Genomic DNA, 23807 nt, shown 5'->3' with positions numbered 1-23807 from the left:
AAAGCGATGCCCGAGTTCGCTCGTAGGCGACGAATGCAGAGTACCGGAGAACGAGACCAGCGAATCGGCTTTCTTCTAAGCATTCCACTCCACGCACTTTGCATCGACTTCAAACACTTCGAGTTGCACCTTCACGGTCGCATCCACTTCTACGCAACGCTGTGTTCTGCGCAGATCATTCCTTCGAGTTTCAACAACTCGATCGCCATGGCCGCAGGCCTTCTCGTCACCATTATCCCACAGCCTAACAATGACGCCTCGGTCCAGCAGTATACCTGAAAGTCAACTCGCTTACGAACATTTGCACATCACCTCTCTGGCCAGCGACTCGACTCCCTCTCTGTTACCTCTACGCGTCGGACCTCTTCGACATTCATAACCTAACTGCTCCACCGTCTTCTTATTACAAAAGCAGCGTTGGAAGTTCAGTGTAAAACGCATCGATTCCGATACAGACGTTGGTGTTGCCGTCCTCGAGGAGAATCCTGGAGCGGACAGTGGCAACGCTGTACTGACCTCGATGAGTCCTCGGTTTCAACTCCCAGCCAATACCACTCGTTTCGCCTCGGCGTTGACCAGGCTTCGTGGCTTCCCGTATACTGTGCTGGGGACTTATAATTGGCAGACTCGCTGGCTTGTCTTTTTGGGCGATGTACTGTACTGGCTGCAGGCGAGTGGCGTTTCCAGATGCCAGGCAAGGTGCGTTCGTCATTCATGCTGGATGGATGATAGTCAATCCTCTTTCTTGCTGAAACGGCGGAAGGGGGGATATACCTGTCGGACCGATCGAGTCTGACCCCCGAGCCGGACAAACGAGTTCATGGAGTTGCGAAAGATGGAGAGCCAACTGCGCCCAGTCTCACGAAACACGATCCTTGAGGCCTTTCGGCGTCATGGCGCACCCGTTGACGTCAAGCCGGAAGGCAGAGCCACCGTTGTCAAAGCATGGCTCGCGACCGTCAACCGCCGTGACATTGTGAAGTCCCATCCACTCCGTTGCAGACGGGGTTCTGTGGATATTTCTCAAGCACCTCATCAAAGTCAAGCATATCCAGCGACCGTCGGCAACGGCAACAAACGAGGTAAGGCATTCCGTTATCCAAAAGCCAGGCGAGCCTCATTGTCAGCGGCGCCCGTAGGACATCGGCTCCAGGATCGTCCCGTCCGATTACGGCAAACCGCAACAAGCTTGACGCTCCGTTATGCACACATTTCCTCACGAACAACCAGAGCTGGCAAAGGCCGCACATCTGTATCGGATCAGCAACCCCGCCCCGCCAATCTCACGGGCCAACACGGCTCCGGGCCCAGGCGGGAAGTATTCCGTATCCCCATCGGCGTTGCAGCAGGACGGGAGGCAGGGATTTCCGGTGCGGTCAGCGCCCGAGTTCAGGCAGCTTGACGGGTCCCCCCTTCTCATGATATCGCTGATGATGATGGAACCAGAAGCCATGGCGAGGCGGGAAACACGGCCATTTTGCACGCTGCGTAAATGTACTGCTCTGCGGGGCGGAGACCGGAAAAGTCCCTGTCGGGCAAAGGATATTAGCTACAATCGGGTTGCCGGACTATCGGGAGCAAACCAAAAGCCATGAGCACTGTGAGATCTCTGCGTAGAGCAAGGAAGCATCCGCCGGGGTAAAGCCTCGTGTTTGTCAAGTCCGGGGAGAGAGAGAGAGCATGCTGCTGTTGCTGTGGATCAGAGAGGCGTTGTCATCATGTGTTGTGTTTGGACAATGCCGCACTCGCCTTCATGTTGTGGTCAAGTAGAATCCCCCACCGGGCGCAGCGGTCGGACAAGGTCATGGAACGGCGGCGTTGTTCAAGCTCGGCGGGCTCGAGCGGCATTGAGGGTGCAACTCTGATTGGCGGTGCAAACATGCGGCGGGATTCAAAGAGGCAAGAGCTGTCCTGCCGGCTGGCTTTCGGTCAGGCGGTCGGATGGTAGGAGTCCGTCGCGCAGTCGGACGAACGAAAGGTCGTGCCCATCAACAGATCTGCGGTACAGAGCGAGATCTAAGCGTATCATGGCCCCGGAACTCATTCTCCAGGGCGGGAACAGCTCGACTATCTTGCTGGCAGGCGAGGCGGTCGTACTTCATGTGCAAGATGCTCTTCCTGTCTTACTTCCCTGGCACAAGGTGCTGTAATACAAGGTTCGGTGCCTGCGGTATGATCGGTGCGGCGCTGTTTCATATTCCTGCGCAAGGCCATGCAGGCCGAGTACGGCGTGCGCCATCATGCAGGGTCTTGGCTCAAAACCGATCGGACGTCAAGACTTGACGGTCGCCAGGCGTGCGTCAAGCGCTGCGAGGGTACGGCTGCCGTAAATGTCAGAATCAAGTCAAAGATCACGGTCGGATGCGAGAAACGGTCGGCCGCAGAGTCGTATCACTGTGGGAACGCTCAAGCGGAAGCGGGATGGCTCATCAGCTCGAGCGCCGGCTGGGATGTTTCGCGCAAGCAGCGGGGGCGCGGATTGCTTGAACGCACATGGTCAGATGTACGGGCACACGAGCGTGGGCGAGAGCGGCTGCGTTTGCTAAGAAAACTATGGTAGGTCACGAGCAGTGCGGGCGGCGGGGCTTGCTTACCGTTTGATGAGCTGCTTGTATTTGCGGGTCGCGGAGACCACGCAAGGGTACCACGCGCTGGCTGTCACGGGGAGAAGGGGTGCGCCCAGAGGGCGAGGAGTATAAGAGGATGTCTTGCGGCAGATAATGCTCAAGCCTTGCTTTGAGTAAAAGAGGCTCGTATATGTCCTGATATCATGTCGCGTTGGGGGCTCTCTTGACATCCTGTCCGCGACCCGGTAGCTTGGGTCGCCCTAGACCTGCCGTATGAAGAAGGAGTGGCGCCCAGCGCGGCGGTAGCGGCGCGTGGCAGCACGTGTGATTGGTGTTGTTCGCCACAGAGGCGCGTCTATAAAATGCTCCCCTGACTTTCAGCGGTCACCGCCACCCACGAAACAACTCCCGCCGCGTCACCCAGAAACTTTTTTCTCTCAACCCGCCCTCCAAGGTTCGAGCAAGCTCTGCTCAAAAAGAAAAAAGCTTCTACCATCGCAAAACGCCGAACAGCTATACAGTAAGGAAACCCTCAAGCCTATCCTCATCACTGAGCAAGATAAACCCGCTAACTGATCAGACACTCCAAGCACCCCGCAGTGAAGGTTCAGCCACCATGAACCAGAACACCCTCATCCTTCAGGCTGGCGCTCCCTCTTTCCGCTGGAACGAGCTGCCCGGCGAACTAAAAAACCGGGTATATGCGGAACTACTCCAGTCCGAATCGGCAGTGACCATCGTCTCGTACCAGGAAGGACCCAACCTCCTGCATGACATCCGCCTCGGTCGCAACGACAACTCCCTCGAGAGGAGCCCTGACAACTACTACGACCCGGACAAGCTCTGTCCGAACATCTTGCTAGCCAGTAAGCAGACCTACTGGGAGGGCGCCGCCATTCTCTATAAAAACAGACTCAGCTTCAGCGACCCCTGGACCTTCGACCGGTTCATGATGCGCATGACGGAGCGCCACGTCCCAGCCGTGCCAGTCGTCCCAACCGTGCCAGTCCTCCCAGCCGTGCCAGGCGCCCCCGCCACCAGCTCTGAGCCGCCTGCCCCCCAGGAGCTGGGCGGGCCGCGTGACTTTCTCAAGGCCCTCACCCTGTCACCTACGACATCCCGCGGCGAACAGATGCTGCTGTTCCGGATCGACACCGGCTGGCGCATCTGCGTTGAGCAGTTCCGCAACCTGCGGAAGATTACCCTAGACGGTATCGACATTGCTAACCTCGAAACCGACGTCCGCACCTTCGCGGCGTATGGCGGCTTCCGCCAATTGGTCGATCACCGCCGTGAGAGCAACGGGCCTGCTCTCGTGGATGAAATGATCGAGGTCTCAGAGCGTACTGCGCTCCTATACTGTGAGGCCTACCACGAGGAGACCCCGTCGCCCGACGAGGGCCCTGCTCTTCGCGCCGAGGCTGAGAGCTGGTTCAAGGAAATCATGAAGGACGGCTTGGCTGAGACGGACATGCCGCAGAACAACTGGGACTTCTAAAGGACGATGAAGGGGGGATGTGGTGCTTGGATCGACGTCACATAGGGAGGAAGCTGTGGATGTACTGATGGCGGATAACCACAAATGGAATAATGGGCTCGATAATCTTGACTTTTGACGATGCTGTGATTCTGTGACCCGCACCAAGCGCACTTGCTTGTAGATGGCGTGCTGTACTGCTTGCAGGCCTTTTATTTACTTCTCCAAATGCTGCACGATGTAGCAAGTAGTCATGCCGACAGGCCGTGTCCGCTGCCACTATCTTTTCTGGCGCAACCAGCCGAGTTTCACCACCTCCGACGGGCTCGTTTCCCAGCCGGAGCCGCCGTCGAGCGTCGTCCCTCGCCACTGCCGTCACTATTTTATGAGCATTCCTTTCGACAACACCGTCCCTTATGACTGCTGAAATGCCTGTAACATTGTGAGATTGACGCATCTGGTTACGAACGGCGCCGTAGGTGGGCGTAGTAGGCGGGCGCGGGCAGGCGCAAACGGTCGTAAAGAACGCAGACAGAGGTGTCTCCGCCGAAACGCCAATTAAACGACTTCATATTCGCCGATGACTCGTTTTCACTTGCGCCCGCGTGCACATGCTTACGACGGGCTGGAAGGTATGTAGGAGCCAGCACTGTTGTGTCTATACTTTTATTGCATTACAACCGGAAGATCGATGTACTATTCAGATTTGCAGCCAATGAATACTTATTCAATTATAAGAAAACTTAGGTATACTCGAACCGTTTCGGCGGAGGAGCAAAACGCAAATTCAGGTTATGGCGTAAAATGTGGAATTGATTGAGCACAGCTAATACCATGCTTGCATTTATTAAGACTTTCCTCGGGCTTATTTTCTTCAAATGCAATGTCTTAGGATTATACTTTCTTCCTAATCGCACTTTCTTCCTGTTTGCACTTCTTCTCTAGTTTTACATGGACCCAGCTGCTCGTCGATCAGCGGAGCGAAGATGGGATGGTGTCCATGGCATGATTGGGATGTCGCATCACACGGCTTGATGCTATTACAAGGAGAGGTACGGAAGACCTTCGTCGTGAAGCGGGAGGGATATCTGGGATATCCCAGAAGAGGGTTTGCCGCTGCCAGGCCTAGCTATTCCAAGCTCTACCTTGAGCAATGCTTGTGTTTGCGATATGGCAGTGTGTTGCTTGCCGATGGGGAAGGAAAAACAATGCAACAGACATGTTTGGTGGAGGCTTGGGAGAATTTGAACAACTTCATTGCTATGATCATTTTTAATTCTGTGCCAAATAAAAGCTTGTACCAAGCGGATTTGCTTAAGGGTCGCGTGCTCTCTTGCCTATGGCAGCCTGGTCATACTGCCTGATGCCAATTAAGCGGGCAAGCGGCTTGGCTTACAAGCAGTATTTACATTACTACTATATAAATGTGGCTTTTGTACGGTCCAGAGGCGATTCGGCACGGCCTATCCTGTGCCCAAGCTCATATATATTTCTCAAAACCGCACACCTGCTGTCGACGCCGCTGTCCTGGTATTAATATAGACCCCGAAGGCTTTCCTCCTCGCCGTGCGATTCCCTCTTCCATCGAAGACGCAGACTACTACCAGTAACAGGACGGCTGCCTCTTGCGTGGAGAGAAAATGACGGTCCCGGTCTTTAAGTACGGCTCTCCAAGCCACACCACCAATCAGGTCCACGTAGACAGCGAGAGGTCCATCATGGTCGAGGACCGTCTGTCCGGCCAACCAGTCGGATACTTCATCGAGACCGACTTGAGGCGCACAAAGAAACTTCACCCCAACCACAATCGCCATGAGCCAGAACCCCCAGAACAACATTCAGCCCCAGGGCGCCGCTGCCTCCTTCCCTTGGAACCGGCTCCCGGGAGAGCTGAAAGACCTGGTATACGAGGAACTGCTCGTGTCCCAATGGCCCGTGGGCTGCACCTGTACCGCGACTTCGACGACGAGCGCAGCGGCGCGGGAAACTTCTACGACAGCGATAATTAGCTCTGCCCCGCCGTGCTGGCCGTCAACAAACAGTTTTACGCCGAGGGCGCCGCGATGCTGTGGCGCCGGAACAACCTCGTCTTCGCCAACCCGTGGACGTTTCACCGTTTCATGGTGTTACTCAATCGCCAACAGCAGCAATGCGGCCCGCTGCCCGCCGGCCTCGCCTCGCCCCAGAACCTGCTCTTAAACCTCATTCTTTCGCCATCAGCAATCGAGCAGCCTCGCGGCGACCAGACGAACTTGTACTGGATCGACGAGGGATGGCGCATCTGCGTCGAGACGTTTACCAACCTACAGACCATCACGCTTGATGGCCGCAACATCGGCGACCTGGAGAAGAACGTCAAGACTTTCGCCGGCTGGGGCGGCTTCCCTTCGTTATAAATCTTGGCAGAGTATAGGTAGGTAGACATCACCCGCGGTGAATTATTGTTCCGACGAAAGTTTCCCGATCCGGCTAACGCTTTGGCGTCGCAGTGTTTTGGTCGCCCCGTTCGGTGACTCGGCACGTGCTCACCACCTCCCCAGTCCCTCCCCGCTCATTGGAGCGGGTTTTGCGCAACGCGCACTGCGACATCACGGCCGCCACGCAAACTGCGACCTCTTCGATTCGCACTTGCGCAAGCCGCTCCCGGCGCCGCTCCTTACTTCTGACGATCAACGCGACGCAGCTCATCCGCCACTATGGCGGACACTTCACTTCGCCCGGCTGACATTGAGCGCACCAACCGAGACATGGACGCCGTCATGAAGGGCGACTACAATGGTGACGTTGAAATCAAACCGGAGCTGCTCCAGGTATATAAATCCGCGCCTGACCCCCCTTCACAAACGCTAACAGCCTTTCCACTGCAGATACTGCGCTCTCGAAACCCTGCGACGCCGCCGCCGCACCAGATCTTCCCTTGGGACAAGCTGCCATCCGAGCTCAAGAACCGGATCTACGAGCTCAGCCTCGCCGTTCCGCACCCGCTCATTGTCGACGAGTGGCTTGGCCGCTCCAGCCTTTGCCACGACAGAAGCATGTGCTGCAGCCCGCCCGACCTCGACAACTACAGCCGTAGCTGCAGGCACGCGCTCACGCCTAGCCTGCTCCGCATCAACAAGGAAACGTACAAGGACGCGATGCCGATCATGTACGCCAACGAGCTGTACTTCAGCGACAACAACGTGTTCAGCACCTTCCTCCGCGCCCGCCGGCCGGCCGTGCTGCAGAAGGTCAAGAAGCTCATCCTGTGCGGCATTCACTGGAGGCTCTGCCGTGACATGGTCGGCCTGGTCGAGCTCGACAGCCTCGCGTTCGAATTTGACGGCGAGGGGGTGCTGGGCGTTGAGAGCTGGGCTTGGGAGATCTTTAGCACCGCCTACTGGTACCTCAAGTCGCTTGCGCCGGAGAAGGCGAAGAGCATCGTCAGGCTGGATCCCACAACGCGGGCGAGCATCGAGCGGTCGGAGGATCTTGAGGAAATGGTGCGCGCGCGAGTGCTGGAGCTGCTTCGGGACCCGCAGTACGACATCCAGGCGCGGGCTTGCGCTGGAGGAGATTGCCCCGATCCTCCGAGGCCTTACGACAATTGGACGTGGCAGTGATGTTGACGGTTTCCCGAGCTCGTGGTTTAGCAGCGCCGCGTACGAGGTTCTCTGAGGTCATATAGATATATGGTTGACACGCTCGATCCCATGCGCTCCTGTGACACCGGCGCCCAGTATGCCACCGTTCTCTTCCACGACTCGTTCATGGTTGAAGACCGTCCGTCCGGGCCTTACTACAAAGTCAGCATCCAGGGCTGCATGTCTGGTTCAGGAAGCATACGCAAGAGCGCGTACGCCAGGGGAAACACCGGAACCCAGTACGCGACCGTACTGATTCATGACTTCTTTAAAAACGGAGGACTTCCCAGCGCCGAGGTCATCCGGGACTGTTTTAGGTCCTCGTCCGCCCGCTGTGACGAAAAGGCAGCAGACAATATTAACGCCTTCGCGATGACCCACGAAATGAGGGGCAGCATTGTTCAGGATCCTTGAACCCGTTCGCGCCCGTCAAAAAATTGCGTCCTTGCTGGCCGCCGGGCGGGCGCGCGGCCTGGCTAACACGCTCGCGCACTCCGCCGCCCGGCGCGACACCTCCGCACGGGCTACATTCGACCCGACACTTGCCCGCCCCGGCCTCAAAAGCGCGTCTACCCACCAAGGACCTCCACATCCGCAACATCTCCCTCCACTGGACAACTTTCCATCCACTCTCGAGCCAAAACCAAGAAGAGTCACCATGGAGAGCACGTCGCCCCTTCCGCATGATGTCGAAATGTCCACCGACCAGGATATGAGCAACGTCGTCGAGCCCCACGTCGAGAACGACATCGAAGTATGATTCCCTGCGCTCCCTCTCTAATCGTACGCGCTAACCACCACATCAGGAGAACAAGAGCATCGTCGCCACGCAGCGTCAGCAGAGAGTCTTCCCATTTGCCAAGCTGCCCGCGGAAATCCGCAACATGATTTACGACTACGCTCTCAAGGTCGACTACATCCTCTCCCCCTGGGCCTACGAGCCAGAATGCACTTCCCTCTACAACCCGAACGACAACTTCTGCATATGCTACCCCCCGGCGCGAGTCTGCGGGTGCTTCGAATGTTCCGGCAACGTCCCCAAGCCCAGCCCCGTCCCCAACCTGCTTCTCGCGGACAAGCAGACGTACAGCGAGGGCGCCGCCATGCTCTACGACAACGTGGTCAACTTCCACCGCATCGGCGACCTCGAGCTCTTCCTCAAGTCGCGCCGGCCGGGCTCGAAGCTGCACCCGCGCAGCATCGTCATCAACATGGAGGAGCCACACTGGGAGGTCTTCGTGCACCTGATGGGCTGCGCCGTGGGAGACTGGGAGGACCGTGTTTCCGACGCCGCTCAGGACGTTGCGCCGCACGCCTTTGAGATCTTCTCGGCCGCGTGGGACTACTTCAAGTCGCTGAACACCGATGAGGTCGACGACAACGTGATGGAGCTGAAGCTCATCTTCGGAGGCGCCACTGACCCCTGGTGGACTGGAGACAACTGGTGCTTTTTGATGCCGCGGATGCTCATGCATGCGGTGCACTGGAAGCTGGCGGAGCTGGCCCCGAATCGGAGGTTTCGTGTTCGCGGTCTGGTCGTCAACTCCGATAACAAACAGGACTGGGACTACTACAGCCAGAAGGAAGAGTGGCTGGATGCGTTTCTGGATGACTGGTGGGGACCTATCGAGCCGATCCGCAAATATTGTGCTGTTGAGGACGATATGTTTGAGGAGGATGTGATGCGCTTGATATCGTGGCCGTGGGGTACCGGCCAGTTGTAGAACTCGAAGGGAACTCACAATCTTCTGCAACACCTACTGAAACACTTCACATTTTCAAACCCGAATGGTGAGAAGGACACTATATATTACCATGAGCGAAGCCTGTGGTTGTATGAGTGGTCTGGGAGACGCAGCATTGAACTTGAAGAGAATCTACCAAGATGAGTTCTAGGCAGCGCTATCTAGACCAAACGTCAACACGGCTCTATGAGGAATGAGAGATAGAGAAGAAAATCCCACACTTCTACATCACCTACTGGTACTTGATGAGACTCTTCACATTGTCAATGTCGAGTGACTTCAAGTTTACTGGTGCCTTGGCTCTTCCATCGTCGGCCGGCGGTGACACGATGCCCCCGGATGAGATAGGAATCCGGTGGACACAGTTTACACCTACGGCTGCACTCGATAGAGCGCCGCCCGCTCGTGGTCGGGTTCCCAATGCGGTTAACCCCCTCGCTTCGTCGCCGCCGCCTCCCGCTCTCCTCCCGCTCTCCTCCCGCTCTCCTCCCGCTCTCCTCCCGCTCTCCTCCCGCTCTCCTCCCGCTCTCCTCCCGCTCTCCTCCCGCTCCAACCACAAAAGCAACTCCGCCGACCAAGGACCGCCACGCACCCAACAACTTCTTCGACTCGACTTCGGCCCATCCACCCTGAGTCTCATCCAAAACGAGCCATGATGGAGAACGCTTCGTCTTCCCCGTGTGACATCGAACCGACGAACCAGAACATGGACATCAACGACAACGCCGTCGGTGAGACCGGTCTGAACGCGTGGGAAAGTTTTGGACACAATGTCAAGAGCGAGATTACGGTATGCATTCCGGCGCTTCGTCGTCCTGAGTACGCGCTAACAGTCCGTTCCTCTCAGGAGTCGCCTGTCCAGCGTCATCCGCAACGACCTTTTCCCTGGGACAAGCTGCCCGGCGAGCTCAAGAACAAAATCTACGAGCTCGTCTTGATCATACCGCACCCGCTCACCCTGAGGGGCCTCTACTCGGCAGAAGACTCCCGCGTCAACTTTCACATGTGCTGCGTCTGCGACCGGTCAGAGTGCGACTGCAACTTCAGCGAGCAGGTGTGTGCCACATGCGACCATTGCTGGCACCGGTTCGCGCCCAACCTGCTCCGGGCCAACAAGGAGATTTACCTGGAAGCGCTCCCAATCCTATATAAGAACGTTGAGATCATCCTCGACCGCGGAAGTGACAACGGTGTTTTCCTCGACGCCCGTCGTTTGAGCGTGAACCGTCACTTCAAGAAGTTCATCACGGACGAGTACACGCACTGGACGACGTACATCAAGCTGATTGGCTTCGACCTCGACAGCATCAGCATCACCTGCGGTGTAGACTACGAGATTGACAGCGTGGACGCCGACATTGAGAGCAAGGCTTGGAAGATCTTCCGCTCCGCATACTGGTACCTGAAGTCCCTCGATACAGATAAGGTGTGGAGTGTGGTTAAGTTCACCGGTCCCTGGACCTTTTTCGACGACACGGTGTTTCAAAATGAGGTCGAGGAGGCGGTTCGCGGACGGATCGTGGAGCTGCTTGAGGACCCAAGCCCTGAACTGCGCGCGCGGGTTATGGCTGATCAGTACGGAGCGTACATCGATCCCTCGTCTCCTTTCAACCCGCCGACCAGTTGGCCAGAAATTTACGACTGGAATTATGTCTGGGAACGCGGCCGTATAGGGCTCTGAGGAGGGCAGGTAGTTAGCTAAAAATAGAAGCGCGTGGAAGGGGTCTAAAAAATACGATCATTGCGAGCCTGCTCGTCCTGCAACGTTCACTCAAATTAACAATTTCACTCCGTTGTTATTTGCCACGGACCTCTTCACGTGCTTGCCTTGATTCTCTTTTCTGGGCGCTCTCTCCTCCATTGTAAACGCAAGTCCACTCCCCAAACCCCTCGCGACACCGAACAACTCCTTCGTCCCATCCATCTTCCGCGACAAAATCCAAAAAGCGCTATATGACCATGAACAACGCGTCGCCAATCTCTCACGACGTCGAAACGGACACCACCGACCAATCCAGCAGCCACACGGTCGAGTCCGCATCCGAAAACACCAAAGGCGCCAGCGTACATACGCTCTGCATCTCCGCCCCGCCGTCCGCCCCGCCATTCGCGCCGCCGCCGCCGCCACCTTTCTATCCATCTTCCACAAAAGCCCTCCCCTTCCTCGCCCTCCCCGGTCCGCCGAGCTCCGCATGCGCATATACGCCGCCGCCGCGGCCAACGCCAACACCATCGAACCCAGCCGCAAAACGCGCCGATCTCCAACTACCACTCCCGGGGCCCGCAAATAGCTGCGCGCGCCCCACTGCTGCGCGCCGGCCCGGCGCCCCTCCCATCTCTCTCTTGAGTCTCTGCACGTAACCGGCTATATACTAACTACATGCTTTCACGCCCCGCGTGCCCGTGCCCGTGCCCCGCATAGCACAGTCTCATCCCCATCTCCCTCCCTGCTGCCTCTGCCAACGAGGGAGACAACGATGGTGATAAAGGGGATATCGTCTTTAAGCTGCGGCTGTTGTGTGATGGCTAGGTGCATCTAATGTCGGTTGCGCCGGAGGAAGGAGAGCAGTTCCAGATGCTGGAGATGGTGCCCGGGCGGGCGTTTGAGGTGGGTTGTGTGGTGGTTAATGATGGATATGCGGATCTGGATGAGGGGCTTTGTATAGAGAGGGAGTTGGCGGAGGATCCGGATAGGAATTAGCTGTGTCAGATAGCATCATAAACCTAAGGGGGCAAAGGAAGATGGGATTCGTGAGGGAAAAAGAAGACAATATTGCTCAATCGAACTACCTCCACTCGTGACCTCAATTGCACCATCTGTGACTTTTCTGTTGCCGCTACTGTTGCAGCCAATATAGCGGTATGCTGTCTGAAATACGCTTTCACGATGCATCAGATCAGGCCACCGAGATCTCCATTGACTCCAAGTCGTCCGATTCGGGCTCTGACCAGGCCGATCCTCAACCTTCTCCATCCAAAGCCCCCAACACTCCTCCCGTCACGAGGTCCGCTGCGGTGGCCTCGACTCCGAGCCGCTTCGATGGCGTCATCCGGAGCGCCTTCTGCTTCCAGGATGGCCACGATCTCGTCCGCCTCGCTCTGATTTGCGTATAGAGCGTCTCGCGCCGGCATTCCGATCCGTGCCAGGTTTCCTTCGAACGCTTTGCCCATTTGGGCAATCACCTGGATTGTCATCCTCGAAGTCTTCGCGTCGCCGGTCTGACGCGCCGGGGTCAGCGGCGGAACCCCTTTGCAATCAACATGATCCGTCACCATTTCCGATTAAGAGGACCACGAAACAGAAGACAGCCGGCCAGACCAGTAGGGTCCACCGATCGTCTCGGAAGATGGAGAAGGGGGACTATGCCAGCCTGACACAGTAGGATCCCATGGCGTCCTAATAGTTCCCTGCTCCAACAACGCTGGCTTCTAGGGCCATGACCACGCTGCTGGCAGAGGGGAAGCTAATAGAGCCCCAGTCGCACATGCACGATTTGCTAGACTATGTACATGCGTAGCTCATTAGCCGTGTCGAGGAAGCTCGATGGGCTTACCATCCGTTCAACTCGTCTCGGGGCCTCCAACTGTGTTACCTCTTTCAGTGTCTCTACCCAACTATCTTATAGGCTTTCTCAAAGATTCCAAGTAGCCTTCGGAAGAAACGTCGCTGAGGGATATGTGTTAAAGCTAGATGAATATGGTGTTGTCCAAATCCACAACCGCCGGGTGCGGGGAGAGATTTCAAAACGGCATCCAGAACATCGACAGGTCGTCCGTCTTGACTGAAGAAACTGGGAGTTGCGAGCACTTTAATGGGAACTCCCGGTATGTTGGCTGCAACGCCTCTCATATGTAGAGATACCATGGAATACTGCAGTCTCAGATGCTACGTCTCCCACTGCGCTTCCGTCAACAGAAGGCCGGGTCGACAAATAGATCGCACCGCCCGCACCAGCCTCGCGAATACATCTAGACATAGATGAGCATTTCCAAGCTCGAGGCTTCTTACTACTTGGGAACACAGAAACACGGAGAGGCGAAACTTTCCGAAAAAGAGCTCCTTCCAGTGCAGGATTTGAGTCTCAATGAGTTCCCTCTTTCTACTTCCTCGTCACGTATCCGAAGGGAGCGATCATGAATCCAAAAGGGATAATATTATTTATTGTTTAGCTCAGACTGCCGCATCATGCTAATAACAGGCCCCTGCCGTGGACGCATGTGAGCCTTCAATGCAAATTCCCTCTCCCGAAATCCCACAAATCGCCCAGCCTCGATCCAATTTATATAGAGCCAAGAAAACCAGATCTGTCTCCATCAAAATCGCACATCGCCTTCCCACCAAGTCAGGCATCGCCAAATCTGTCTCCATCAACATCGCGCGTCGCCTTCCCACCAAGTCAGGCAACGCCAAACTGCAACCATCCTGTTGCAGCACGTAAGGTCAGCCAGTGCTGCGCTTCGCAGCCATCCGCATCTCACGTGAGATGCGGATAGTCATCCAACCTGTCCATCTCCCTCTGGCGGCGCTCCATCCTCTTCTGCTTACGCCTTATCTCCTCCTCACGTCCCTCAGCCGTCTCCATGCGCTCGGCCTTCTTCAGCTTCCTCGCCTCCTTCAGCTCGTCCGTTTTAATTCCTCTTGGTAAAGTGCCTCGCACTGCACCTCACAGCAAAGGAGTTGCACAAACCATGTCCACCCCCCCTCCCCTCCACTCTTCCTGACGCTCTGCAAAAACGCCCAGAAATGGCGTCCCCAGACATCATTCGGCAAGCTCGGCACCAGCGGCCCATCATCGCCACCGTCATTCGCCCGCCGATCCGATGATCCCGGCTCCCTCCCCAGCACCTCTGCCATCCTCGCAATGCATATCTCCGGCTCGCCAGTGGCGACGTCCGTCCCCAGCCCGACCTCGATCAGCCAGCGCATCATGGCGACGTAACTGCCGCCGACGCGCACGAACCACTGCGACATGCAACACGCGGCCGCGGGCGGGCAGATGGCGGCGAAGCGGCCGACGTCCGGGGCGACGACGTCGAATGTCTCGAGGCGCGGCGCGCGAGTCCGCAGCGTGTGGTAGATTTGCAGTATCGCGGGCCCGCTGGTGCCGATCCAGTCGCTGCGCGGCGCGGCGCGGTGCAGGGTGAGGTGGCGGAGGAGGGCGAGCGGCGGCGCCGTGGTGGTGGTGGCCGGTGGGTGCGGGCCGCACTCCACCTGGCCCCACGGGTTCTCTGCGCTGCGGGCGGCCGCGGTCTGCGCTCCGTCGGGGGGCGGGTACCTGTCATACAACCATTTGCTGCGCAGCAGGTCCTGGTGCGCGGCGGCGAGTTCGTTCTTGGATAATTTCTTGGGCGCTGGCTGCGGCTGTACTGCTGGTGGGCGCTCCACCCGGCGCAGCCAGGCGCGGAGCTTCAGCTCGCTCGTAAAGACGAACTTGTTCTCGCCGTAGAGGATGGGCGCGGCTTCGGCGTAGGTCTGCTTGTTGAGAAGGAGCAGCGCGGGGACGAGGTTGAGCGTAGGCGGCTTGTCGAACAAGGAGATGCGCTTGTGCGCGTCGATGGGAGCGGGGGTTGTCAACGCGTGTTTGTATATGAGGTTTTTGAGCTCGCCCGGGAGGTCGGCCCAGCGGAAGATGTTGCGGGCAGCGGCGGCGGCGGCGGGATGTCCAGACTGTGGAGTTGGGGTCAGTGGGGATGGGGGTGGGAATGGGATGGGATGACGGACCTCGTGTACTTCGCCATGCTTCTTGCTCGTGGTCTTGGGAATGGGAGTTCTGCTGTTGCTTATGTTCTTCACTGTAATTGTGGGTCTGAGCCTCTTCTTTGGCGGCTTGGGCATGGCATCGTCGTTCTTGGAAATGCGTCCATCAGCTGGGCTGGGACTTGGGCTCCTGGATCTCTTCCGCGATGGGTTCGGGATAGCGTCGTCCGCCATGTTGCCCGGAGGAGTGACGCGCTCATTGGCGGTGTTGCCATGCTGGACATCGATATTCTGCTGCGGAGTCTTGTTCAGTAACGAGTCCGCGGTGGGAGGGATTTCTACCTTCTTGCACTGGTTGCATACTTCTTCTTCATTGGCAGCTGTGGTGCTGCGCTGAGGTGAAACGGGCGCATCGGACGGGTGATATTCTTCCTTCTTGCACTTCTTTCGCAGCGGCTCTTCCGCAATCTCGTCTTTGATGTCGCACGGGGGACCACGCTTCTTGGAAGGGTTGAGGTCGCCGGTCTCGATCTTCTCTTGCATCTTGTCGTACAGGATATCATGCGTGGCATCAGTGGCATCGGCGCGCCTCTTAATCGTCTTTCGGGGAGGTTCTTGCATGTCGTCATGAACCGTATCGCGCGCAGCGTCAAGGTCATCGGCACGCCTCTTGGTCCTCATCTTGGAGGGCTCTTGGATGTTATCGTGGAGGGTGGCGGTGTTGCGCACGGCGGCTTGTGGGCCGTCGGCACGCCTCTTCGTCCTCGGCTTCATCGCTGATGAAGCGGGGTCCGACATGGTGGTGGTAGCTGTCAAAGCTGAAGGTGGGACAAGGTGAGTAAGTCGACAAAAGTCGCGGGTGGAGCGGGTGGGTTCAAGCGTGAAGCGGCTCGAAGGTGGAGTGGATGGAAGGAGGAGGGAGGGCGGCGCCGCGTCGAAGGGCAGCTTATACGGCCGGGGCGGCAGGTTGCGACCCAGCGCACGGTCGCTTACTGGCGCAATCTGATAACACCGTTGACGAAGGGCGCGCCAGTCGACTTGCTGTCCCCCTCAGTTGGCGTGTTAACTGAGGGGAGTGAAGGTTAGGTACAGAGCTGGGTTACGTCATGGGCTGCGGTCGCGGCTTAGGTCAGTCTTTCTTGGGCTACCCGCGATACGCGATGAGATGGCTTGCGCTATATAATCTCTTGGGAGTCACCGCCGAGTGCGCCGTAGTAAGGACGACCGGCGGGTGCGACATAATGGCCAAGGTCGAAATCAGTTTTCAAGAGGCGACTGCCCAAAGAACGCTCCGTACATCTGATAATCGGGGGAAGCTGAGCGGCAAGGGATGCGTAGCTAAAAGTCGCTGCCCGCATCATGCTCGACTGGAGGAGCGAGTAGTGTATGTACCAGCCGGAGACGAGTTAACTTCTGGGCAAACAACGATGCGCAATACCAGACCTAAGCCACCAGCGCAAGCGGTCTGCTTACAAGCGGGCTTTAGATATCCGATTGCAAGCTCAAGCGCTTTATATTAAAACCCTTATCAATCGGGTCTCCAAAGCCGCTGTCAATTCGATTGCTTGATAGATTGACAATCCGCTTGCGCTTGCTGCGAACCATACGGCTAACCAGCTGCGCATATACATACCTTAGCAACTCGGCCACGTCGAACTGGAATGGTCCCATGACCTATACCATTGGCTCCGTTTGCTCCGTAGTAGCGTGTTCATGGCCCTAGGATTCAGTGTTGTTAATATAGAAAAGTCCCTGGACTCCATGGGATCCCATTGTTAACACGACCGGATGTGTCATGAAAGCGTATTTCAGACATCGAATAGATTCCTAAAGCTAGCTAGTTCTATACTAGGTGATGGGCTTCTTACCTATCACCGCTATCAAGTGGCGTTGGGTGCTTCAGGCAAGGTAGCTAACAAGTCACTAAAGACAAAGACGAGGTCCGATCTTTGTTTAATTTATTTAGCGGTGACCTAGATCTTTGTCTAATTACCTAATCTTTGTTCAGGCTCCTTTGTCATTTGTGGTATAGTTAATCTCTGGGGTGCCGAAAAGAAGCTATCACCATGACCCCAGCGACGATTTAGAAGAAGTGCTCGGTCAAGAGAGGAATGGCAACATGGAAAAGAGTCACGACATAACTGGAGGAACCCTGTTTGGTACCAAAAGGTGTTTTATATTTTCCATCTAAACAAACACACGCATACCCATTGCCCTACCATCTGTAAGGCCCCATCAAGACAATTTAGTGCACTGCACCCGGAAAAAGAACCGTAAAGCCAGTCCAACCAGTCCGAGTCCATCATAACAACCATCCAAAGCAGACACAACCGTCCCCCATCCATCGGCCGATCGCTCAGGGGCCATGGACCGGCAATCTGACCCGAACGTGCGAGTGCGGCATGCGCTCCCACTTGATCTGAAAGCTCCAAAGGTCGACGCCCAACTTGATGACCTTCCCGTGGGCATTCACCAGCCTGCGGGTGTGCGTCGGGTAGACGTGCCAGTCGGTGCGCGGCTGGTTGTTGCCTGAATAGCCCGGGACCAACGGGGCCGCTCCACGACGCACCGGCGGATGGTAACTCAGTCCGACGCCGTAACCACCACCACCACCACCACCAAGCGCGGCGATTCCGAAAAGCAGGACCATCCGGGGCGGCATGTAGCGGCGCGCCAGCGAGTCGAGGAAGTCGTGCATGACGACGCTCGGCGTCTCGCGCAGGGTACGAGCGCGGTCTTCATCAACAACAGGCGTCAGGATCAAGCCGGCGCGGTTAGTGGGGATGGCCATCTCCCAGACGAGCGTCTTGCCGTGGAAGACGTACCAGAGCGCGGCGTTGCGGACGAAGACGGCGGCGGGCAGTTTGTGGTGGACCCAGCAGTGGAAGTCGCGGACGGTGACGAAGCGCAGCGTGTTGCCGAGGTGCAGGAACAGCCGGGCCTCCGTGTAGATCTGCCTGCTGGCGCGCAGCAGGCCCACGTTGGGGTTACGCGGGCCCAGGGTCCTGTCGGTGGCGCGCCATAGGCTGTAGTTGGTGGGGAGGTAGGAGGGGGGCGCGACCCTGCCGGGATGCCCCTGCTGCCGGATCACGATGTTTTGGTCGTCCTCGAGCGCGTAGGCGTAGATGCGGTTTTTCAGCTCGCCAGGCAAGTCGTTCCAGCGGAAGATGTTGCGGGGCCGGTTGGCGACGGTGGTGTTCTGGGTGCCAGAGTTCTTCAAGTTGTCCAGAGTCTGAGTGGCTTCCAATCTCTCAGCCACTTCATGCCCACCCTCGTGCTTCTTCCGCGCAGGCTCTTGGTTGATGCCCTGGGGGCTAGGACCAGCTTTGCGCTTCATGACAGGTGAACTTTGGTTGATCGTTGAGTTTGGGTTGATTGTTGGTTTTGCTCGGATGGCCAGTGGCCGGTGGATGTCGGGAGCAAAGGTGGAGTGTGGTGCGGATGTAAGTTTTGAGAAGAGGGCAGACTTATATACCGTCGTTGAGACAGTCAGTAAGTGGCCTGTTAAGTAACAGTGAAATGTTTAGTTTATGTCGAGTGTTTAGTCTATATCGAGTGTTTACCGGGTAAACATAGAAAAGAAATAACATACTATACTATAATTACTTCTCTATAAAAGAATAGTATAGTTAACTGTTAGTTTTAATCTAATTGCGCGCGTAATTACTTTTCGACGAGATATCTATTAGATTACTTAGAAATAAAGAATAGTTAAGAAAAGAGATAGATAAACAAATACTTTAACTAATCCTCAGCGAAGCGAAGGGAGGAGCGCCGTCGCCGCTCGAGCGGAGGGCCGAAGGTCCGTAGCGACGCGGCAGGTGCGCCGACCGTAGCGTAGCTAGGGATTACGTTCAAGATTGGGGCCATCGGTAGAATCTCGGAAGCGTTTCTTGCTCCTATTGGCCGCATGAATGGAAGCTTGGCAAGATTCTCGCTCTCCTATTGGCTTAATCCATTTCCAGGGTAACGTGATCTCGCGTACTCGCGTCGACGCGTTTGCGTACCTTCCTAACTCTTCGATAAGCACCTCTCGGGCGAATAATACTAGCACCAGCAGCGAGCGAATACCAGCACTAGCGACGGCGGCGAGCGAACAGCAGCACCAGCGGCGACGGCGAGCGAACAGCAGCACCGGCGGCGGCGGCGAGCGAATAGCAGTACCGGCGGCGGCGAGCGAATAACAACATCAGCAGCGAGCGAATACCAGCAGCAGTAATCACCGCCTACGCTTCGCTTCGCTGAGGGGGGTTCGCATGGATGACATCAGATATCAGTTCCAATCCATGCGCCTAAATAAGGTTATATAGTCCATATGTTATCCGAGTAATATCTATGTAATACCCGTACATTTAATCGCGTAGACCAGCACGAGAGATATCTTTTAACTAATCCCTTACTTTCTAAATACTTAACATTTCTATAACTCTGCCATGTTTGCAGGACCTGCTTTGTTCGACACGCACAGTCTTCACGAAAGCTGCATACGCGGACAAAGACAAAGGACCCGTCGGAACCAGACGGGCGGCGGCGGATAACGCGCAGCGGCTGCGCATGTTCAAAGCACGTCCACGGACTACTGCTTGTCGTTCGAGGACCAGCAACTCCATGATGTCCGAGTCGGCGAGAAAAGAAGAGGTCCGGGACCAATCTTCTCGCGGGTATGATCTCGCCCGATCAGCTCAGGCGTATTCGGCAAGTTGGAGGCGCAGCTGTTTCTGCGGCGTGGCGAGGGGATTGATGTTTCCGTGCCGTTTCTCACTATTACTACCGGCGCCGACGGCGATGCTGTAGCGGGACGGGGATGCTTGAGGTTCTAGTTCGGCAGTGGATGTGGTGGACGGTGAGTCCCTTTTGGTGACTGTGGTGGTGGGCTCGATCACTGATTGGGATCGGAGTCGGGGTCGGGGTCGGAGTCGGACATACCGTAGGCGCTGCAGAGTCCGGAGTGTCTTGCGGGATCCATTGCAAGGCCTCGGGTGGCCAGTGGGGCGTGATGGGGTGATCGGGGTAGCCGTGGGGTGGAAGTGTTCGAGGGTGGTCGTCGTAGGAGTGCTTGTCGACTCAATTGGGAGAACACGCGAAGACTTGGCTAACTAGACCAAGGTATGGATCTCGATCTGTACTGCGAACTGACGTAAGAGAGCAGTGATTGGAACACAGCATTATGAATGCTGGGAGGTGGCGGAGTTAGTGGGCGGCGGATGGAGATAAGCCGAGTTAAGTCCAGGTCATCCTTTTGGCGCCCATCACTGCCAGGTATTGGCCGAAATAGTCCTCTGCGCGACCTTATATATTGACAGAATATAGAGAAAGACGAGAAGAACATCCTCCTACATTCCAAGCTCCAAAGCCCAACTGATTATCCCACCGAAACACCCACTCCAAGCGCTCTCCCATCCAAAAACCACACAAGACCCAGCACACAACAGCCCCCACCAAAATGCCCCCCTCCCCCCGCATCCTCCTCACCGGCGCAACCGGCTACATCGGCGGCACAATCCTCACCGCCCTCCTCGCCACGCCCACGCCGTCCTTCGCGCTCCCCATAACCTGCCTCATCCGCTCCCCCTCCGCCGCCGCCACCCTCACATCCACCTACGGCGCGACCCGCATCCGGCCCCTCCTCTACGGCGGGCTCGACGACCACGCCACGGCGACCGCGGCCGCCGCCCAGCACGCCGACGTCGTCATCAACGCGGCGCTGGGGTACGACGCGGGCGCCGCGCTCGCCCTGCTGCGCGGGCTGGCCGCAGGCAGGGACGAGACGATTGCGACCGAGCCGTGGTACGTGCACCTGTCGGGGACGTCGAATCTCGGCGACCGCAGCGTGTCGGGGGCGTGGGTGGAGGCGCAACGCGTCTTCGACGACGACGATGCGCGGGGCGTGCACGCGTGGGAAACGCGCGTGGAGGGGTTGCATCCGTACGTGCAGCGGGGGGCGGAAATCGCGGTGGTGGACGAGGGCGTCGCGTTGGGCGTGAGGACGGTCGTCGTGATGCCGCCCATGGTGTGGGGGAGGGGGACGGGGGTCGTGGGGAGAAGGCAGAGCACGCAGGTGCCGGCGTATGTCAAGGCGGCAAGGGCGAGGGGCCGGGCGGTGGTGATGGGGGATGGGCGGGGCGCGTGGGATCATGTGCATGTGGAGGATTTGGCGGGGCTGTACGGGGTGCTGGTGGAGAGGGTTGCGGTGGGGGGTGGGGAGGGCGTGCCGTGGGGGAGGGAGGGAATTGTGTTTGCGGCGGATGGGAGGCAGACGTGGAGGGAGGTGGCGAAGGCGGTGGCGGAGGTTGGGGTCGAGGGCGGGTGGTTGAGGGAGGGGGGAGTGGACGAGGTGAGTGTGGAGGAGGGGACGAGGATTTTTGCAGAGGTGTACTTGGGCAACGTGGATGAGGAGATGGTGGAGTTGGGACTGGCCAGTCATGGGAAGACGGTGCCAAGTGTGGCGAGGAGGCTGGGCTGGAAGCCGACGAGAGGTGGGGAGGAGGCGTGGAGAATGGGGCTGAGGGAGGATGTCAAGGCCGCGTTTGAGACGTCTTAGTGACTATGGACGTAGTCATTCCATTGTCGATCCCAACTATATTGCCCATCGTAATTTAGTCCGTAGTGATAAAGGAGGAGGTCATTTGCTCTCGATAACATGGAAGATTGCAGTACCCACCAGTCTGCTGAACTCTTCCCAGTTCTGGTATGTCCGTACAAGTACCTAACGCCGATTCCCTTTTTGCCCGCTCTGAATATGCTTGTTCTCTTCCACAGCCCGCTCAATCGCACATGCATCCCACTGTTTAGCCATCAGCCAGGATGCCCGCAACCCTCAGGCACAGATCCAGGATTTCCAAGTGCTCGTCCGCACCGTCGACCAGCCTCTTGTCCGTCTCCGAGAAGACCATGGTAATCTTGTTCTTCTTGAGATCCTCAACCTTCTCGTCAAACAGCACCATCTCGTAAAGCTGCGAAACCAGCTGCGTCGCGCTCCAGCCGTCGGCAACCATGTCCTCGACCGCCTGCGCAACGTCGGCATAGACCTTGCCCTTGGCGCGCGGCTGCATGGCGTCGTACAGCCGCTCCATCGTCGGCGCCGGGATCACGCCCGCAATCTCCTCAATCACAGGCACCGAGACGGGCTTCTTCGCCTCATCTACATCCATCTCATCCCCGTCATCCTCCACAACCTTCGCCGCCCCTTTCCTCTTCGTCTGCTGTTGCTGCCCCTCCACCGCCTTCACCGCCCCCACCAACCTCGCCGCGCTCTGCAAGAAAGTAATGGCCTTGCGCAAATCGCCCTCGCTCACCCTCACCAACGCGTCCACCGCCCCATCCCCCAACACGACGCCCTCGGCGCCGGCAATGTCCTCCAACCGCCTCGCCGCACTGCCGGTGTCGAGGCTCTTGAAGCGGAACTTGGAGCAGCGGCTGGCGAGCGGGTCGATGATGCGGGTGACGTAGTTGCAGACGAGGCAGAAGCGGGTGATGCGCGAGTACGTCTCCATGGTGCGGCGCAGCGCGCTCTGGGCGTCCTGCGTCATGCTGTCGGCCTCGTCGAGGATGATGATCTTGAACGGCGGGCACGGGTGCCGCCGGCGGTACTCGACGCCGGCCGGGCCCGCGGGCGGGTTGGACAGCTGCTGCCGCGCGAAGTTCTTGACCTTGTCGCGCACGATGGCGATGCCGCGCTCGTCCGACGCGTTGAGCTCGAGCACCCGCGACCGGATCAGGTCGGGCCCGTAGAGCTGCTTGGCCAGGGCGAGGATGGTCGAGGTTTTGCCCGTGCCCGGCGGCCCGTAGAAGAGCATGTGTGGCAGGTTGGAGGATTGGAGTGTGCGGGAGAGGACGGTGACGGTGTGGTCTTGGCCGTTGACGTCGTTGAGGGATTTCGGACGGCTGCGGGGCGGGGATGAGGACGTTAGTGGTGGGGGGTCGAGATGGATTTGGGAGGCAATGTTGCGCGCTCACTATTTCTCGACCCACGGCTGCAGGCTGCTGGTCTCGTTGGGCTTGGTGGTGGGAGCTTTGGACGAGCTTGAGGCGGCAGCGGCGGCTTGCCGCGCCTTGAGGTCGAAGAAGTTGGCCATTGCGACCGGTGGCGGAGGAGGAAAGCGGTGTCGCCGAGCGAGGTCGTTGAGGTTGTTGTTGGTGGAGATGGTGGTGGTGGTGGTTTTCGCGACGCGTCGGGGTTCGTGTCATGGCGCGTCGGGCTGACACGTGATGACGCAATACCTTTCAATCAGAAATGCTCTTCCCGTTCCTTTTGAAGATATCATCGATGTCGGCAATATCAACGAACGGAAGAGATTGTGACTGATATGAAGAATTGAACTAAAAGTAGTATCGTGAACAGCAAATATCGCGATCAATTAGCAATGTGGAGGCTTTTGACTTCAGTACTCCGACCACATCCTCGCATTTTGGTATACATATAGATTCAGACACGTTTGTCAACGGTTTGTAATGATTATTTTCAATCAGCCTGAGGGCCTTGCTGAGTGGAATATCTAACACTAACTCGCTACTCAATACGGACGCAGTCGAAGCTATGGTTAACCGAGAGAGGGATTAGAAAGAGCAAGAAAAGAAGGTACTTCGGGGTCAGCGAAGTCCGCTTAAGCGCGCTAGTCTGCCTGTCATAAAATATACTCCAACGCCCTGCTAAAATGCACTCGGTCCATGTTCAAGCACCACGCCCCCCTTTCCTGG

The 23807-nt window shown here is 57.3% G+C and overlaps 8 protein-coding genes across 8 annotated transcripts; 5 read left to right on the top strand and 3 right to left on the bottom strand.

Annotated features, from left to right (window-relative positions):
- Window positions 1–3183: 3183 nt before the first annotated feature.
- SLS55_008373 (uncharacterized protein) lies at window positions 3184–4065 on the top strand (the record flags this gene model as incomplete). The annotated part of the gene is made up of 1 exon (XM_066779784.1): window positions 3184–4065. One exon carries the CDS (start codon window positions 3184–3186, stop codon window positions 4063–4065), a length of 882 nt encoding a protein of 293 aa, XP_066630588.1.
- A 1791-nt stretch (window positions 4066–5856) lies between these two features.
- SLS55_008372 (uncharacterized protein) lies at window positions 5857–6440 on the top strand (the record flags this gene model as incomplete). Its single annotated transcript, XM_066779783.1, has 2 exons — window positions 5857–5992; window positions 6265–6440. The coding sequence occupies 2 exons, from the start codon at window positions 5857–5859 to the stop codon at window positions 6438–6440; spliced, it is 312 nt and encodes a 103-aa protein (XP_066630587.1).
- Window positions 6441–6740: 300 nt separating this feature from the next.
- On the top strand, window positions 6741–7646 carry SLS55_008371 (uncharacterized protein; the record flags this gene model as incomplete). The annotated part of the gene is made up of 2 exons (XM_066779782.1): window positions 6741–6854; window positions 6912–7646. 2 exons carry the CDS (start codon window positions 6741–6743, stop codon window positions 7644–7646), a joined length of 849 nt encoding a protein of 282 aa, XP_066630586.1.
- A 90-nt stretch (window positions 7647–7736) lies between these two features.
- On the top strand, window positions 7737–9391 carry SLS55_008370 (uncharacterized protein; the record flags this gene model as incomplete). The annotated part of the gene is made up of 3 exons (XM_066779781.1): window positions 7737–7977; window positions 8321–8421; window positions 8474–9391. 3 exons carry the CDS (start codon window positions 7737–7739, stop codon window positions 9389–9391), a joined length of 1260 nt encoding a protein of 419 aa, XP_066630585.1.
- Window positions 9392–10064: 673 nt separating this feature from the next.
- Window positions 10065–11093, top strand: SLS55_008369 (uncharacterized protein; the record flags this gene model as incomplete). The annotated part of the gene is made up of 1 exon (XM_066779780.1): window positions 10065–11093. One exon carries the CDS (start codon window positions 10065–10067, stop codon window positions 11091–11093), a length of 1029 nt encoding a protein of 342 aa, XP_066630584.1.
- Window positions 11094–13887: 2794 nt separating this feature from the next.
- On the bottom strand, window positions 13888–15908 carry SLS55_008368 (uncharacterized protein; the record flags this gene model as incomplete). The annotated part of the gene is made up of 3 exons (XM_066779779.1): window positions 13888–14069; window positions 14126–15080; window positions 15135–15908. 3 exons carry the CDS (start codon window positions 15906–15908, stop codon window positions 13888–13890), a joined length of 1911 nt encoding a protein of 636 aa, XP_066630583.1.
- A 1558-nt stretch (window positions 15909–17466) lies between these two features.
- SLS55_008367 (uncharacterized protein) lies at window positions 17467–18447 on the bottom strand (the record flags this gene model as incomplete). Its single annotated transcript, XM_066779778.1, has 1 exon — window positions 17467–18447. One exon carries the CDS (start codon window positions 18445–18447, stop codon window positions 17467–17469), a length of 981 nt encoding a protein of 326 aa, XP_066630582.1.
- Window positions 18448–21898: 3451 nt separating this feature from the next.
- RFC2 (Subunit of heteropentameric Replication factor C (RF-C)) lies at window positions 21899–23509 on the bottom strand (the record flags this gene model as incomplete). Its single annotated transcript, XM_066779777.1, has 3 exons — window positions 21899–22994; window positions 23082–23090; window positions 23505–23509. The coding sequence occupies 3 exons, from the start codon at window positions 23507–23509 to the stop codon at window positions 21899–21901; spliced, it is 1110 nt and encodes a 369-aa protein (XP_066630581.1).
- Window positions 23510–23807: the final 298 nt, after the last annotated feature.

This window comes from Diplodia seriata (genome assembly GCF_021436955.1).
Source record: "Diplodia seriata strain FDS-637 chromosome Unknown scaffold_8, whole genome shotgun sequence".
Classification (NCBI taxonomy): domain Eukaryota; kingdom Fungi; phylum Ascomycota; class Dothideomycetes; order Botryosphaeriales; family Botryosphaeriaceae; genus Diplodia; species Diplodia seriata.
This window is presented reverse-complemented; position numbering and strand designations above follow the sequence as displayed.